The following is an 18,207-nucleotide window of genomic DNA, read 5'->3' on the forward strand; positions in this document are numbered from 1 at the left end:
TATTGCTTCAATTTCTTTGCTCGCTTTGTGTCTGTTCAGGTTTTCTATTTCTTCTTGTTTCAGTTTTGGCAGTATATATGTTTCTAGGAATGCATCCATTTCTTCCAGATTGCCTAATCTGTTGGCATATTGTTTTTCATAAGATTCTCTTATTATTGTTAGCATTTCATCAGTGTGGTTGATCTCTCCTCTTTCATTTATGATTTTATTAATTTGGGTCATTTCTCTTTTCTTTTTGATATGTCTGGCTAGAGGTTTATTGACCTCATTCTTTCAACAAACCAGCTACTAGTTTCATTGATCTCTTCTATTGTTCTTTTGGTGTCTGTGTCATTGATTTCTGCTCTGATCTTTATTATTTCTCTTCTGCTGGATTTAGGTTTTATTTACTATTCTTTTTCCAGCTCCTTTAGGTGTAAGTTTAGGTTGCATATTAGAGACTTTGACTTTTTTTGTTTCTTGAAAAAGGCTTCTATTGTTATACACTTCTCTCTACGACTGCTTTTGCTGCATCCCAAAGGTTCTGAACTGTTGTGCTTTCATTTTCATTTGTTTGCATGAATTTTTAAAATTCTTCTTTAATTTCCTGGTTGACCCATTCATTCTTTAGTAGGATGCTCTTTAACCTCCAAGCATGTGTGTTCCAAATTTTCTCTCATGATTGAGTTTAAGTTTTAAAAACTGTGATCTATGGCATTTTTCAAAGAGCTCCTGGAACAAACAATCCTAAAATTTGTATGGAACCAGAAGAGACCCTGAATTGCTAAGGAAATGTTGAAAAAGAAAAACAAAACTGGGGGCTTCATGTTGCCATTTCAAGCTTTCCTACAAAGCTGTGATCACCAAGACAGCATTGTACTGGCACAAAAACAGACACATAGACCAGTGGAACAGAGTAGACAGCCCAGATATGGACCCTCAACTCTATGGTCAAATAATCTTTGACAAAGCAGGAAAAAATATACCGTGTAAAAAAGACAGTCTCTTTAATAAATGGTGCTGCGAAAATTGGACAGCTATGTGTAGAAGAATGAAACTCAACCATTCCCTTACACCATACAAAATGATAAACTTGAAATGGATAAAACACTTCAACGTGAGGTAGGAATCTATCAAAATCGTAGAGGAGAACATAGGCAGTAACCTCTTCAATATCGGCCACAGCAACTTCTTTCAAGATATGTCTCCAAAGGCAAAAGAAACAAAAGCAAAAATGAACTTTTGGAACTTCATCAAGATCAAAAGCTTCTGCACAGCAAAGAAAACAGTCAAGAAAACAAAGAGGCAACCCACGGAATGGGAGAAGATATTCGCAAATGACACTACTGGAAAAGGGCTGATATCTAAGATCTATAAAGAACTCCTCAAACTCAACACACACTAAACAGATAATCATGTCAAAAAATGGGCAGAAGACATGAACAGATACTTCTCCAAAGACATACAAATGCCTGACAGGCACATGAAAAAATGTTCATCATCATTAGCATTCAGGGAGATTCAAATCAAAACCACATTGAAATACCAACTTAAAACAGTTAGAATGGCCAAAGTTAACAAGACAGTAAACACCAAGTACTAGAGAGACACCATTGGTGGGAATGCAAGTTGGTGCAGCCACTTTGGAAAATAGTGTGGAGCTTCCTTAAGAAATTAAAAATAGAGCTACCTTATGACCCTGCAATTGCACTACTGGGTATTTACCCCAAAGATACAGATGTAGTGAAAAGAAGGGCCACCTGTACCCTGATGTTCACAGCAGCAATGGCCACGGTTGCCAAACTGTGGAAAGAACCTCGATGCCCTTCAATGGACGGATGGATAAAGAAGATATGGTCCATATGTACAATGGAGTATTATGCCTCCATCAGAAAGGATGAATATTCAACTTTTATATCATCATGGATGGGACTGGAAGAGATTATGCTGAGTGAAATAAGTCAAGCAGAGAGAGTCAAGTATCATATGGTTTCGCTTACTTATGGAGCATAAGGAGTAACATGGAGGACATTGGGAGATGGAGAGGAGAAGTGAGATGGGGGAAATTAGAGGGGGAGATGAGCCATGAGAGATTGTGGACTCTGAGAAACAAACTGAGGGTTTCGGAGGGGGGTGAACCTGGTGGTGGGTATTAAGGAGGGCACATATTGCATGGAGCACTGAGTGTGGTGCATAAACAATGCAAAACATAAACAAATAAATGTAAACAATTTTGGAACACTAAAAAGAAATAAAATAAAATGTAAAAAATTAAAGCACTGTGGTCTGAAAATAGGTGGGGAATAATCCCAATATTTTGGTACCAGTTAAGACTTGATTTGTGACCCAGTATGTGATCTATTCTGGAAAATGTTCCATGTGCATTTGAGAAGAATGTGTATTCTGTTGCTTTAGGATGAAATGCTCTGAGTATATCTGTGAAGTCCATCTGGTCCAGTGTGTCATTCAAAGCCCTTGTTTCCTTGTTAATCTTCTGCTTAGATAACTTGTCCATTGCTGTAAGTGGGGTGTTAAATTTCCCTACTATTATTGTATTATTGTCAATGAGTTTCTTTAATTTTGTTATTAATTGGTTTATATAATTGGTTGCTCCAAAGTTAGGGACTTAATATTTACAATTGTTAGGTCTTCTTGTTAGGATAGACCCATTTATTATCATATAGTGTCCTTCTACACCTCTTATTACTTGGTTATTATTTGGTTTAAAATCTAGTTTTTCTGATATAAGGATTACTACCCCATCTTTCTCCTGACATCCATTAACATGATAAATGGTTCCCACACCCTCACTTGCAATCTTGAGGTCTCTTTGGATCTAAAATGAGTCTCCTGGGGCTGCCTGGGTGGCTCAGTTGGTTAAAATGGATCTCCTGTAGACAGTATATGGATAGGTCTTGCTTTTTCGTCCAGTCTGTGTCTTTTGATTGTCTGATATAAGAATTGCTACCCCACCTTAATTTTGATGTCCATTAGCATGATAAATGATTCCCATTCCCTCACTTGCAATCTGGAGGTCTCTTTGGTTCTAAAATGAGGCTCTCGTAGATAGCATATAAATGAGTCTTTCTTTTTTATCCAGTCTGCCTTTCGATTGAGTATTTAGTTCATTTACATTCAGAGTAATTATAGAAAGATATGAACTTAGTGCAATTGGATTACTTGTAATGCTGCTGTTTCTGTAGATTGTCCCTGTTCCTTTGTGGTCTTTGTTAATTTCGGTCTCTCTCTCTCTGCTCAAAAGATCCCTTTTAATATTTATTGGAGGGTTGTTTTAGGGACCACAAATCCCCTTAGCTTTTGTTTGTCTTGGAAACTCTTAATCTCTTCTATTCTGAATGATAAGATTGCTGGATAAAGTATCCCTGGCTGCATATATTTCTCATTTAGCACCTTAAATATATCATGCCAGTCCTTTCTGGCCTGCCAGGTCTTATGGACAGGACTGCTGCTAGTCTTAAGTTTCTACCCTTGTAGGTTTAGAATATCTGGTCCTGAGCTGCTTTCAGGATTTTCTCTTTATCTCTGACATGCGCAAATTTCACTATTATATGCAGAGGTGTTGACCTATTTTTATTGATTTTGAGGGGGATTCTCTGTGCCTCCTGGACTTGAATGCCTGTTTCCTTCACCAGATTAGAGTTCTCAGCTATAATTTGTCCAAATAAACCTTATCCTTCTCTCTCTTTATCCTCTTCTGGGACCCCTATTTTCTAATTTTATTTCACTTTATTGTATTGCCAATCTCTTGAATCCACCTTTGGTGATCCAGTAGTTGTTTTTATCTTTCTCACCTTCCTTAATCTCCGTTTGTTTTTTGGGTTTGTTTGTTTGTTTGTTTGTTTTTGTCTTCTGTATCACTGACAATCTCTTCTGCCTCATTTATCTCAGCAGTGAGAGCTGCATCTGAGTAATAGCCTTTTTAATTTTGGCCTGATTAGATTTTAGTTCTTTTATATATCCAGAAAGGGATTCTCTATGTCTTCTATGCTTTTTTCAAGCCCAACTGGTTTCTTTGTAATCATTGTTTTGAATTCTAGTTCTGACATCTTACTTATACCCATATTGATTAAATCCCTGGCTGTCAGTACTGCCTCTTGTTCTTTAGCTTGTGGTGAGTTTCTCTCTCATTGTTATGTCCAGAAGAGGAGATGAAAGAGAGAGAAAAGACAAAAATATAAACAATACCACCAGAAAAATACAGACCAATCAGAAGAAAAAAGATGAAACAAAAAAATGAGAAAAAAATCAAACAAAAGTAAAAGAGAACAAAACAATAAACTAGAGGGGCCCCTGGGTGGCTTAGTGGGTTAAAGCCTCTGCCTTCGGCTCAGGTCATGATCCCAAGGTCCTGGGATTGAGCTCCGCATCTGGCTCTCTGCTCCACAGGGAGCCTGCTTCCTCCTCTCTCCCTGCCTACCTGCGATCTCTCTATGTCAAATAAATAAATAAAATCTTTAAAAACAAAACAAAACAAAAAAAACAAAGAAAAAAACCAATAAACTAGATCCTGGGTGTATTTTGGTCTGTTTGTCAGAAGAAACTAGATCCTGGAGTAGGAAAGAGAGAAAAATTTATATATATACAAAAATAAAATTGAATACAATGAAAGGAAACCAAAGATTAAAAACAATATATCACATAAATATAAAAATAAAGACTGAAGTGACAAAGGAAGAATTGATTTTTAAAAAAGAAAGAAAATAGCTGAAAATGAAAAAATGTAAAAATGAAAGTCTCAAGAATAATAATTTTTTTAAAAACCTACGAATGGTGTATATTGTTTTCCCCAACAACCGAAATTTTCAGTTCTCTATCATCAGTAAACTTGTTAGAGGGATGTTCCTGCTGGTCTTCTGGAAGAAGGGCCTGTTGAGCTGATTCTCAGAAGTCTTTGCCAAAACGGAATCCACCCCTCTTGCACGGGGCCAGGGTCAGTGTAAGTGGCTCCGGATTGCACCATGTGGTGCTGTTTTTCTCCCAGAAGGCTTTCAGCACCAATTGGGGGTGATGAAAATGGCAGTGCCTCCATATCTTGCTCCAGAGCTGAAAGCTCCTGCCCCCCACTCTTCAGTGAGCCCTCACAGAAAAGCAGTCAATCACTTTTGCCTCCCTGATTTCTGTCCAAACTCAGTGTTCACCCAGCCTGTGACCAAATGTTTTTATCTCAGGCACCCAACCCCCTTTTCAGTCTCCAAACTTTATGAACTCCTATGGTACACACCCATGCTCCTCCCAGAGGAGGGAGTGGGGATCTTACCATGCTACCTATTGCTGGGATGCTGCTTGGAGAGCATTCACCCGATGGTGCAGTTGTTCATGGTTTACAGAAACACCAAGCAGAAAGCTAGAGCCTAGACTTGCTGTTTGCAGCTGGCTTCCCCTCTACAACACTTGCAAATTCTGCCATACTTTGGCACCCCCATTCTTTTTGTGACCCTGGGATCCTGAGGCCATCTTATCCCACCTGGGATTCTTCCTTACTTTGCCACTTGAGCCCCTCTCAGGCAGGAATGTCCCCCTCTGGAGCAGACTTCTGAAAGTTCCAATTTTGCACTCTGCTGCTTATAATACTTTCCAATAGCCTACTTAAGGAAGTTCTCTCCCACGACAGTTGATCTTCCAATATATTGCCTTGGACTCACATTTCCATACCTCCTACCTTGCAAAAAGTGGTCACTTTTCTATTTGTAGAATCCTAGCAATCCAAGAGAACATTAAAAGAATCATTCACTATGATCAAATGGGATTTATTCTTAGGTTACAAGGGTGGTTCAGTATTCACAAATCAATGTGATACACCATATTAATGAAAGAAAGGATAAGAACCATATGATTCTTTTAATAGATGCAGAAAAAACATTTGACAAATTACAATATCCATTCATGATTTAAAAAAAAAACCCTCAACAAGTGGGAATAGAGGGGACATACTTCAACATAATAAAGGCCATATATGAAAAACCCACAGCTAATATCATCCTCAATAGGGAAATACTGAAAAGATTTTCCTCTATGGTCAGGGATAAGACAGGGATGTCCCCTCTCACCATTGTTATTTAACAAATACTGGAAATCCTAGCCTTGGCAATCAGACAACAACAACAAAAATGAAGGCATCCAAATGAGCAAGGAAGAAGTCAAACTTTCACTATTTACAGATGACATGATACTCTATATAGAGAACACGAAAGAGTTCACCAAAAAATTGTGAGAGCAGTTACCCAAATTCAGTAAAGTCACAGTATACAAAAACCAACATCCAGAAATCTGTTGCATTTCTAGACACTGGTAATGAAACCTCAAAAAGAGAAATCAAGGAATCAACCCCATTTACAATTGCACCAAAACCCATAAGACATGTAGGAATAAACCTAACCAAAGAAGTGAAAGGCCTGTATTCTCAAATGTATAAAACACTGATGAAAGAAATGGAAGAGAAAGACATTGGGGTGGAAAAACTTACCATGCCCATGGATCAGAAGAACAAGCATTGTTAAATTGTCTAAACTACCCAAAGCCATCTACACATTATATGCAATCCCAATCAAAATACCACTAGCATTTTTCGCAGAGCTAAAACAAACAATCCTAAAATTTGTGTGGAACCACAAAAGACCCCAAACAAGGAAGGCTGGAGGCATCACATATCCATATCTCAAGTTATATTACAATGTTGTAGTGATCAGGGCAGTATGGTACTGGGACAAATACAGACACATAGATCAATGGGACAGAATAGAAAACCCAGAAATAAACCCACAATTATATGGCCACTAACTCTTCAACAAAGCAGGAAAGAATATCCAATGGAAAAGACAGTATTTTCAGCAAATAGTGTTGGGAAAACTGGACCATTTTCTTACACTATACAGTATAACTTATACAAAATAAGTTCAAAATGGATTAAAGAATAAAATATGAGCTTGGGGAATCATTAAAATGAGCTGTGTGGGGCTGTATGGGGCTCTTTCCATAGTATAATGGGACAGATAGGACCATGTCTGAAATCCTGGGGAACACTTGGGTGCTACTTAGTATTTAATCTACTTAATAATAAATCTTAATGGAAAGTCTAATAACCTAATAAAGACAGGACCAAAAAGGGTGCATATTCCTTAGGAATGAAGTTTCCCATTATACTACAAAGAGGGGGGTCTGGGTGACTCAGTGGGTTAAAGCCTCTGCCTTCGGCTCAGGTCATGATCCCAGGGTCCTGGGATCGAGCCCCACATCGGGCTCTCTGCTCTGCATGGAGCCTGCTTCCTCCTCTCTCTCTCTCTCTCTGCCTGCCTCTCTGCCTACTTGTGATCTCTGTCTGTCAAATAAATAAATAAAATCTTTAAAAAAAAAAGTGGTCACAGGCTGTAACCTCTTTCACACTGACCTTTACAATCTCTTACTAGATATGTCTCCTGAGTCAAGGGAAACATAATAAAAAATAAACTACTGGGACTTCATCAAAATAAAAAGCTTCTGCACATTGCACTACTGGGTATTTACCCCAAAGATACAGATGTAGTGAAAAGAAGGGCCATCTGTATGCCAATGTTTATAGCAGCAATGGCCATGGTCGACAAACTTTGGAAAGAACCAAGATGCCCTTCAACAGATGAATGGGTAAGGAAGATGTGGTCCATATACACTATGGAGTATTATGCCTCCATCAGAAAGGATGAATACCCAACTTTTGTAGCAACATGGACAGGACTGGAAGAGATTATGCTGAGTGAAATAAGTCAAGCAGAGAGAGTCATGTATCATATGGTTTCGCTTATTTGTGGAGCATAACAAATAACATGAAGGACAAGGGGAGATGGAGAAGAAAAGGGAGTTGAGGGAAATTGGAAGGGGAGGTGAACCGTGAGAGACTATGGACTCTGCAAAACAATCTGAGGGTTTTGAAAGGGTGGGAGTGGGAGGTTGGAGGAACCAGGTGGTGGGTATTAGGGAGGGCAGGTATTGCATGGAGCACTGGGTGTGGTGCAAAAACAATGAATACTATTGTGCTGAAAAGAAATAAAAAATTTAAAAATAAAAAGCTTCTGCACAGTGAAGGAAAAAATCAAGAAAACTAAAAGGCAACCTACAGAATGGGAGAAGCTATCTGCAAATGACACAGCCAATAAACAGTTAGTGTCCAAATATATAAAGAACCTATCAAATTCAACACCCAAAAAAAGAATAATCCAATTTAAAAATGGACAGAAGACATGAACAGACATTTCTCCAAAGAAGATATACAGGTGATCAACAGACACATGAAAATATCCTCAACATCACTTGTCATCAGGGAAATACAAATCAAACTACATTGAGGTATCATTTCACATCTGTCAGAATGACTAAAATCAACAATGTAAGACATAACAGTTCTTGGCAAGGATGTGGGGAAAGGGGAACCCTCTTTAACTGTTGGTGGGAATGCAAGCTGGTGCTGTTTCTGTTCTGTTACCTCCATTCTGTTACCATGGGAAACAGTATGGAGGTTCCTCAAAAAGTTAAAAATATAACTACCCCTATGATCCAGCATTTTTTTAACAGATTTACCAGAAAAATACAAAAATGTTAATACAAAGTAATACATGTTCCTTATGTTTATAGCAGCATTATTTATAATACCTAAATTATGAAAACAGTCCAAATGTCCACAGACTGGTGAATGGATAAAGAAGATGTAGTGTGTGTGTGTGTGTGTGTGTGTGTGTGTGTGTGTGTATACAATGGAATATAACTCAGCCATAGAAAGAATGAGATCTAGTCATTTGCAACAACATGGATGGACCTAGAGAGTATTATGCTAAACAAAATAATAGGAAAAAGAAAAATACCATATGACTTCACTCCTATGTAGAATTTAAGAAACAGAACAAAGAAACAAATGGAGAGAAGGAGGGAGAGAAAAAGAGAGAGAGAAAAGATATATATAGAGAGACCTCTATAGTAAACAAACTGATGGTTACCAGATGGGATGTGGGTGTGGGGATGGGTGAAATAGTTGATGGGGAATAAGGAGTACACTTGTCAGGCAATGGGTGTTGTATAGAATTGTTGAAGCACTATATTGTACAATTCAAACCAACACAACACTGTATGTTAAGTATATTGAAATTTTAAAAAAAGAATATCCCCTAGCAAGGGGCCTCATTACACAGTGACATATTGTCTACCAGTAGGTCAAAGGCAGCCACTTTTCCCCCCCATTCTTTAAACAGCTAGTAACTTTAAATACTTTAACTTTAAAGTAATTTAAATACTATTTAAAAACTTTAAATAGTTTTTTAGTACAGCACCAATGAAATACATGCCTGTATCTGGAATCCTGATGTACAAAGGAGGGAAAAATGTATCTCTACACGCTAAACTCTTGCATGGCATGTGAGGTACTCATAATTCATTCATTCATTCATTTATTCATGAATTTTTATCTCTCTCTGCTCCCTTTTGCTTTCTGAACATCTTTGATCACATTTATATAAGCTAAAATTAAGGTGAATATATATACCAGTTTGTCCTGTATAGTCCCATTATTAGATTCCTTTTACTCTCAAGGTATATTCCAGTTTGATCTATGAAGATATAATACAATAGACATCCTCAGGATGAGGAGACAGCTCTAGAGTTCTTCTGTTGGTGTTCATATATATCCATGTGGGTAACAGAGTATCATAAATTATACACAAAGAAATGATAATAATAATAATAATTATTAATGGTAATAATAATAATTCCAGTTCATTGTGATATGCTAGTCAATTTCCTGGTTTTGTTAATGTAATCTAGTTATATAAAGTGGTACCACTGGAGGAACCTGGATGAAATATAAATTATCTTTCTGTACTATTTTTTAAATTTCTTATGAGTATATAATTATTTCAAAATAAAAATTTTATATATATCTAAATTCCAGTTTGGACAATAAATTATATGACCTCTCAGCTAAATGTACATAGTTTGTCACACTTAACCCCCTTTCTTGACTTTACAGTTACTTCATGCAACTTCCCTGATAGTGCAGCCACTCTGGAAAACAGCATGTGGTTTCCTCAAAAAGTTGAAAATAGAGCTACCTTATGAACCAGCAATTGCACTACTGGTATTTACCACAAAGATACAAATGTAGTGATCCAAAGGGGACCTGCACCCCAATGTTCGTAGCAAAAATGTCCACAATAACCAAACTATGAAAATAGCCCAGATTTCCACTGATGTATGGATAAAGAAGATGTCACACACACACACACACACACACACACGCATATACACATACATATATACATACACTGGAATATTATGCAGCCATTAAAAATGAAATCTTGTCGGGGCACCTGGGTGGCTCAGTGGGTTAAGCCTCTGCCTTCGGCTCAGGTCATGATCTCAGGGTTCTTGGATCGAGCCCCATGTCGGGCTTTCTGCTCAGCAGGGAGCCTGCTTCCTCCTCTCTCTCTGCCTGCCTCTCTACCTACTTGTGATCTCTGTCTATCAAATAAATAAATAAAATATTTTTTAAAAAATGAAATCTTGTCATTTGCAATGACATGGTTGGAACTAGAGGGTATTATGCTAAGCAAAATAAGTCAATCTGAGAAAAACAATTATCATATGATCCCACTCATATGTGGAATTTAAGAAACAAGGCAGAGGATCTTAGGGGAAGAGAGAAAAAAATAAAACAAGATGAAACCAGAGAGGGAAACAAACCATAAGAGACTCTTAATCATAGGGAAAAAGCTGAGGATTGCCAAAGGGGAGGAGGTGGAGGGATGAGGAAACTGGGTGATGGACATTGGGGAGGGTAAGTGTTATAATGAGCACTGGTTATTATAAAAGACAGATGAATCACAGACCTATACCTCTGAAACAAATAATACAGTATATGTTAAATAACTGAATTTAAAGTTAGAGAAAAAGAAATGGTTTTTAAGTTTTTGGAGTCAGGATTTAAACACAGATTGGATGGCAAAGCCAGTGCTCTTTGCCTTATGAGTGAGACCTCCTGATGACCAGCTTGGGAAACAACGGAAAGGATCCAAGAAACTGTATTTAAGTTTTGAAAATTAAAGTAACTCTATTCAAAAAGGTGCACCACTTTGGAAGACATTTTGGCAATTTTAAAATAAAGGCAAACATAGGCTTGCTATACAGCACAACAATCTTGCTCCTAGCTAGTTACCCAACTCATATGAAAATAGGTCTATTTGATTCCTTTTGATGCTGCATCAATCTTAAAACTTCTGCATAGCAAAGGAAACAACAGAATGAAAAGGCATCCTATTGAATGGGAGAAAATATTTGTAAATATCTAATAAAGTTACATATCCAAAGAAATGATATCAGGATCTCAAAAGGATATCTTCACTTCTGTGTTCATTGCAGCACATTATTTACAATAGTTGAGATATGGAAACAATACAAAAGTCCATCGACAGATAAATGAATAAAGAAAATGTAATATATACATACAATGGAATATCATTCAGCCTTTAAAAAGAAAGAAACCTTGATATTCAAGACAACAGGGATGAACTAAAGGCCATTAGGCTAAGTGAAAAAACCCACTCAGAGAGGGACAAATACTGCATGATTCCGTTTTAGATAGGAGGTATTTAAATAGCCACGCTAGCAGACAAGAAAAATTGAATAGTTCTTGTCAGGGGCCAGGGGGAGAAGGAAATGGATAATTGGTTTTTTTCAATAGGTATAAGATGTTTTTGTTATATAAGATGAGTAAGTTCTAAAGATCTGATGTACAATATAGTGCCTACAGTCAATAATATAGTATTGTACACTCTAAAATATGTAAAGAGGATAGATTTCACATTAAGTGTTCTTATCAAAAAAGAAAAGAAAAACCACAAAGGAACAGAAGGAAATCCTTGGAGATTAAGGATATATGTAATATCTTGGTTATGGTGATAGTATCATGGATATAGGGTAAGTCTATACTCATCAAGATGTATACATTAAATGTGCTCAATTTTTATCACACTTCTGTAAAGCTAAAAAACAAATGGAGTATAAGGGCAGTGAAAGCTTGGGGATATATAGAGTTCATTTTTTTGCAGGTTGATTGAAGTTCTCATAGAGCACCAAGGGGAGGTGTCTACTGTGAAGATGAAAATAAAAATTGGGAACTGGTGACAGATCTGCAGATAGAGATGTGGAGGTAAGCAGAATATATGAAAGGATTAAAATAATGGATTTAGATGCCATCAGCTAGGGGAGACAATAGGAAACAAACCATCCAAAGTTGGGTTCTAGACAATGCCATACATGGGGTTAAGACTGAAAAATCAATGGCTTTGTCCCTTATTGCTGAGATGGGGGGAAAAGGAGAAGAAACCCTAAAATTAGACAGTCCGAGAAATTAAGCTCAATATTGACCAATTCTGGGACTTTGGCAAGTCATAAAATTCTGCATTTTCAATCTTTAAGATGGTGATAAGATTCCTTTGTGGAATCATCATAAGAGTAAAATAAGAGCATGGATGTAAAACTTGCTTAAAAATTCCAAAATACTAAGCAGAAGGGAGACACCCTTAAACAGTAAGGCTGTTAACCAGGCTCTGAGTTTCCCATACCTGTGGGAGTAACCTGTAAGGTCCTAGGTATACATTAGCTCCCAGGTAAAGACAGACTAAACTATTGTAGCAAATAAAAGGTCCACTTTAGGTTCAGGCCAGGTCAGAATGTAGACCTGAAGATAAATCAGAGGAGAAAAGGTTAAAAGACAGAATGATGTGAACTGTGTTTGGGAAGAGGTAAGTAAAAATCTGCATTCAACGATGAAAATCCAGTTTATCAGAGGTAAGCAGAGGGGCAAGATGCTTGAGTTTTAGTCAATATTGACCTGGGAGAGCAGGGTATTATTTAAAGCAGAGTTGTAGTTTAAAAAAAAAATAAGCACATGACATATTAGTTGTTTAACAACTGGAGACAGAAAGATCAATTAAAGGCTTAAAAATAATGCTTCTTCAGTCACCTGGGAATAACAAAGAGAAAGACCTTGTTGGCAGGTCACTGAGACCCCCTTTTGCAGTGCAACTACATAACTCCACTTCTTTTATGTATTGAACCATTATTATGTCATTTTATTTTATTTGTGTATTTTTATTATGTTCAATTAGCCAACATATAGTACATCATTCATTTTTGATGCAGTGTTCAACGATTCATTAGTTGTGCATAACACCCAGTGCTCATCACAACACGTGCCCTCCTTAATATCCATCACCTGGTTACCCCTTCTCCCCAACCCTCTCCCTTCTGTAACCCTCATTTCGTTCCCAGAGTCCAGAGTCTCTCATGGTTTGTTTCCCTCTCTGATTTCTTCCCATTCAGAGCTCCCTCACTGCCCATATGATTCTACATGCTATTCCTTATGTTCCACATAAAAAGTGAAACCATATGATAATTGTCTTTCTCTGCTTGGCTGATTTCACCCAGCATAATCATCTCCAGTTCCACCCATGTTGATGCAAATGGTAGGCATTCATCCTTTCTGATGGCTGAGTAATATTCTATTGTATATATGAACCACATCTTCTTTATCCATTCATCTGTTGAAGGACATCTCAGTTCCTTCCACAGTTCGGATATTGTGGACATCACTGCTATGAAAAATGGGGTTCATATACCCCTTCTTTTTCACTACATCTATATCTTTGGGAAAAATACCTAATAGGGGAATTGTTGGGTTGTAAGGTAGCTCTATTTTTAACATCTTGAGGAACCTCCATACTGCTTTGCAGAGTGGACGTGCCAGCTTGCATTACCACCAATAGCACAAGAGGGTTCCCCTTTCTTCTCCACAGCCTTGCCAACATTTGTTGTTTACTGTCTTGTTAATTTTTGCCACTTTAACTGGTATAAGGTGGTATCTCATTGTGGTTTTGATTTGTATTTCCCTGATGGTGAGTGATGTTGAACATTTTTTCATGTGTCTGTTAGCCATTCGTATGTTTTCTTTGAACAAGTGTCTGTTCATGTCTTCTGCCCCATTTCTTGACTGAATTTTTTTCAGGTGTTGAGTTTGACAAATGACATTACAGATAAAGGGCTGGTATCCAAGATCTATAAAGAACTTATCATGGCTAACAGACACACGAAAAAATCACTACAACATCACTAACCATCCGGTTACACCTTACACCACCTTACACTAGTTAAAATGGCAAAAATTAACAAGATACCAGCCCTTTAATTGTAATGTCATTTGCAAATATCTTTTCCCATTCCATTGATTACCTTAGTTTTGTTGACTGTTTCTTTTGCTGTGCAGAAGCTTTTTATCTTGACGAAATCCCCAAATTTCTTTTTTGCTTTTGTTTCCCTTGCCTTTAAAGAAGTGTCCTGAAAGAAATTGCTGTGGCCAATGTCAAAGAGGTTACTGGCTATGTTCTCCTCTAGGATTTTGATGGATTCCATCTCACATCAAAGTCTTTCATCTATTCTGAGTTTATCTTTATGTATAGTGTAACAGAATGGTCCAGTTTCATTCTTCTGTGGCTGTACAATTTTCCCAGCACCATTTATTGAAGAGACTGTCTTTTTTTGCATTGGATATTCATTCCTGATATGTCAAAGATTAGTTGACCATAGAGTTGAGAGTCCATTTCTGGTATCATAAAAACCATCTATGAAAAGCCCACAGTGAATATCATTCTCAATGAGGAAAATCTGAGAGATTTTCCTTAAGTTCAGGAACACCACAGGGATGCCCACTCTCACCACATTTGTTCAACGTATTACTAGAAGTCCTAGCATCAGCAATCAGACAACAAAAAGAAATAAAAGGCATTAAAATTGGCAAAGAAGAAGTCAAACTCTCTCTCTTCACAGATGACATGATACTTTATGTGGAAAATCCAAAGACTCCACCTCAAAATTACTAGAACTCATACAGCAATTCAGCAATGTGGCAGGATACAAAATCAATGCACAGAAATCAGCTGCATTTCTGTATGCTAACAATGTAACTGAAGAAAGAGAAATTAAAGAATCAATTCCATTTAAAATAGCACCGAAACCATAAGATACCTAGGAATAAACCTAGCCAAAGAGGTATATACAGTAGAAACTACAGATCACTTATGAAAGAAATTGAGAAAGATACAAAGAGATGGAAAAACTTTCCATGTTCATGGATTAGAAAAATAAACATTATTAAAATGTCTACGCTGCCCAAAGCAATCTACACTTTCAGTGGAATCCCTATCAAAATACAATCAACATTTTTCACAGAGCTGGAACAAACAATCCTAAAATTTATACGGAAACAGATAAGACCTCAAATTGCCAGAGGAATGTTGAAAAAACAAAACCAAGGCTGGGGGCATCACAGTCCCTGACCTCAAGCTATATTACAAAGCTGTGATCATCAAGACAGCATGGTATTGGCACAAAAACAGACACATAGATCAATGGAACAGAATAGTATGTCATTTAAACAGAAAATGTCATAGTGAAAAAAGGCCTGGGTCAATATTCTGATATTAATAACAATGTATCTACTTGATAAAACAATGTAAAAGTCCCTGGCTTTACCATTATACAGGCAAGGTAATTTTTTTCTTGAAAAGAACTCTTCCCAGGGCCCCCTTCATGTCTCTGTTCCTTAGGCTGTAGATGAAGGGGTTCAGCATGGGGGTGACCACAGTGTACATCATGGCCATGACAGTCTCCTTAACAGTAGAATTATTAGTTGATGGGCACAAGTAGAGACCAATAACTGTCCCATAGAAGAGAGACACCACAGAGAGATGGGAGCCACAGGTGGAGAAGGCTTTGTGAATACCCCTAGCAGAAGGGACCTTGAGGATGGAGGACACAATCCGTGCATAAGACATGATGATGAGCAGGAATGGGATGACAAGAATGAGCCCTCCCATGATAAATATCACCAATTCATTAACTCGAGTGTCAGAGCAGGCCAGCTTCAGCAGAGCAGACATATCACAAAAAAAGTGGGGGACTTTGTTGTCTGCACAAAACCACAATCTGGCCATGAGCAGAGTGTGTAACATAGCATGGAACATGGTCAGCACCCAGGACAGCACCACCAGGGAGAGACAGAGCTTGGGGCTCATAAGGCTGGTGTAGTGCAGGGGGAAGCAGATGGCCACATAGCGGTCATAGGCCATGGCCACCAGAAGGAAGCTCTCTAGATCTGCAAAAAACAGGAAGAAGTACATCTGGGTCAAGCAGCCAGCATAAGGAATGGAGGAGTCTTGGCCCTGCATGGTTTGTAAGAACTTGGGAATGGTCACAGAAGAGAAGCAGAGGTCAGAGAAAGACAAATTGCTGAGAAACAAATACATGGGCGTGTGGAGGTGGGAGTCCAGGTGAATGAGGATGATGATGATAAGATTCCCTAGGACAGTGGTAACATACATGGCCAGGAACAGGGCATAGAACAAGTCTCGCTGATCTGGATCAATGGGCAGGCCCAGGAGGACAAATTCTGAGATGACAGTTTGATTCTTTCTTGTCATGCTCTGTGTCCAGTATCTTTTGTCCATTATAAACCTGAATAAAAATGAACAATTTCTATGATACAAGATAAGTTGTTCTGCAATAATTGATTTCACTCTCATTATCCAGAACAGCATTCTGTATCCAAAATATAACAAATCACTAAATCCAATCACTTTCAGACTTTTTTCATTTCTCACTCCTTACAATGGTTGTTAAAATGTCAAATGGTTGTTAAAATGTCAAATGGTTGACTCTTCCCTCTCTTCTGAAACACTCTTATCTGTTATCTTCTGAGTGATAATCCTGGTTCTCAGCCCTTCATTCTCAGTAACTGTGATTGGTGTCCTCTATAACGGTATCTTATGTATCGGTGTTTTCTTGGGCCTTTCCCTAAATATTGTTCTCTTATAACACCACATATACAGCCCTAAAAGAATGGCCTATTCCCATGGCATAAATTACCATCTAAATCTCATTGATAAATCTCTATCACCTCAGAAACTATATCATCAATTGCATAGTGATTATCTCTTCATATACAATCACAAGCATCTTTGGTTCAACAGATCACAACCTGTACCTCTACATCTCTCACGTAAAAGAAATCCAGGCACAGGTCATACACCCGAGAGTTTTCTTTCCTTCCATCCTCTCTCATCCTCAATATCCAATCTGTCAACACATCCTAAAGATTCAGCCACATTAAACCTCTTTCTCATTCATCCATTCCTTATCTCAACCTTCACTATCCTGACTGGGCTGACATCATGTCTTGTCTGTACTACTGGAACAGCCTCTTTTCTCTTCACTTTTCTCCTTGCTTCCACACTTGAACATATTCTCCTTCTGGACACCTGAGTGGCTCTGTCCATTAAGCATCTGCCTTCAGCTCAGGTCATGATCCCAGAATCCCAGGACTGAATCCCACATCAGGCTCCCCACTCAGTGGGGTGTCTGCTTCTCCTTCTGACCTCCCCCACTCATGCCCTCTCTCTTTCACTCTCACAAATAAATCTTTATGAAAAACAATCTGAGGGGTTTGAAGTGGTGGGGGAGTGGGAGGTTGGGGGGACCAGGTGGTGGGTATTGGAGAGGGCACGGATTGCATGGAGCACTGGGTGTGGTACAAAAACAATGAATACTGTTATGCTGAAAATAAATAAAATTTTAAAAAATGTTAAAAAAATCAAATCAAATCAAATAAATTGGAGGTGGAAAAAAATAAATAAATCTTTTAAAAAACAAACAACAACAAAAAAACACTCTCTCCTTCAATATCCTTCATTAATACTGTGGCATTCTAAGATGAAAATCTGAATCATCATTCTCCCTAACATCTTCATGGAATTCTCATTGTTCTTAAGATAAAAGTCAAGGGATGCCTGGATGGCTCAGTCAGTTAAGCATCCACCTTTGGCTCAGGTCATTATCCCAGAGTCCTGGGATTGAGTACTGCATCAGGCTCCTTGCTCTGCAGGGAGCCTGGTTCTCCCTCTGCCTCTCCCACCTGCCCATTCTCTTTTTCATACTCTCTCTCAGATATATAAAATCTCATTTTAAAAAGATAAAAAGCAAAATTCCTCTCAAATGAATTGCACAAAAGATGCTTCAACAACTTGTTGACTTCCACAGCTTCACTTGGCCCCATAGTGACACTCACATTCACCTCTCCAGAAATGCTGGGCTTGAAAGGCACAATTTCTTGCCACTAGTCTTTTCTACTTGCTGTTACCC

General features: G+C 38.0%; 1 protein-coding gene across 1 annotated transcript; it reads right to left on the minus strand.

Moving 5' to 3' along the window:
- Positions 1 to 15,545: 15,545 nt before the first annotated feature.
- On the minus strand, positions 15,546 to 16,690 carry LOC116577337 (olfactory receptor-like protein DTMT). The gene has a single exon (XM_032320381.1). The coding sequence runs from the start codon at positions 16,605 to 16,607 to the stop codon at positions 15,546 to 15,548; it is 1,062 nt and encodes a 353-aa protein (XP_032176272.1). The 5' UTR covers positions 16,608 to 16,690.
- Between the last annotated feature and the right edge of the window lie 1,517 nt (positions 16,691 to 18,207).

Source organism: Mustela erminea, chromosome 18, assembly GCF_009829155.1.
Source record: "Mustela erminea isolate mMusErm1 chromosome 18, mMusErm1.Pri, whole genome shotgun sequence".
NCBI lineage: Eukaryota > Metazoa > Chordata > Mammalia > Carnivora > Mustelidae > Mustela > Mustela erminea.

Excerpts from the sequence above, each read along its gene's own strand:
- LOC116577337 (XM_032320381.1), bottom strand. The coding sequence starts at position 16,607 with ATGCTGTTCTGGATAATGAGAGTGAAATCAATTATTGCAGAACAACTT.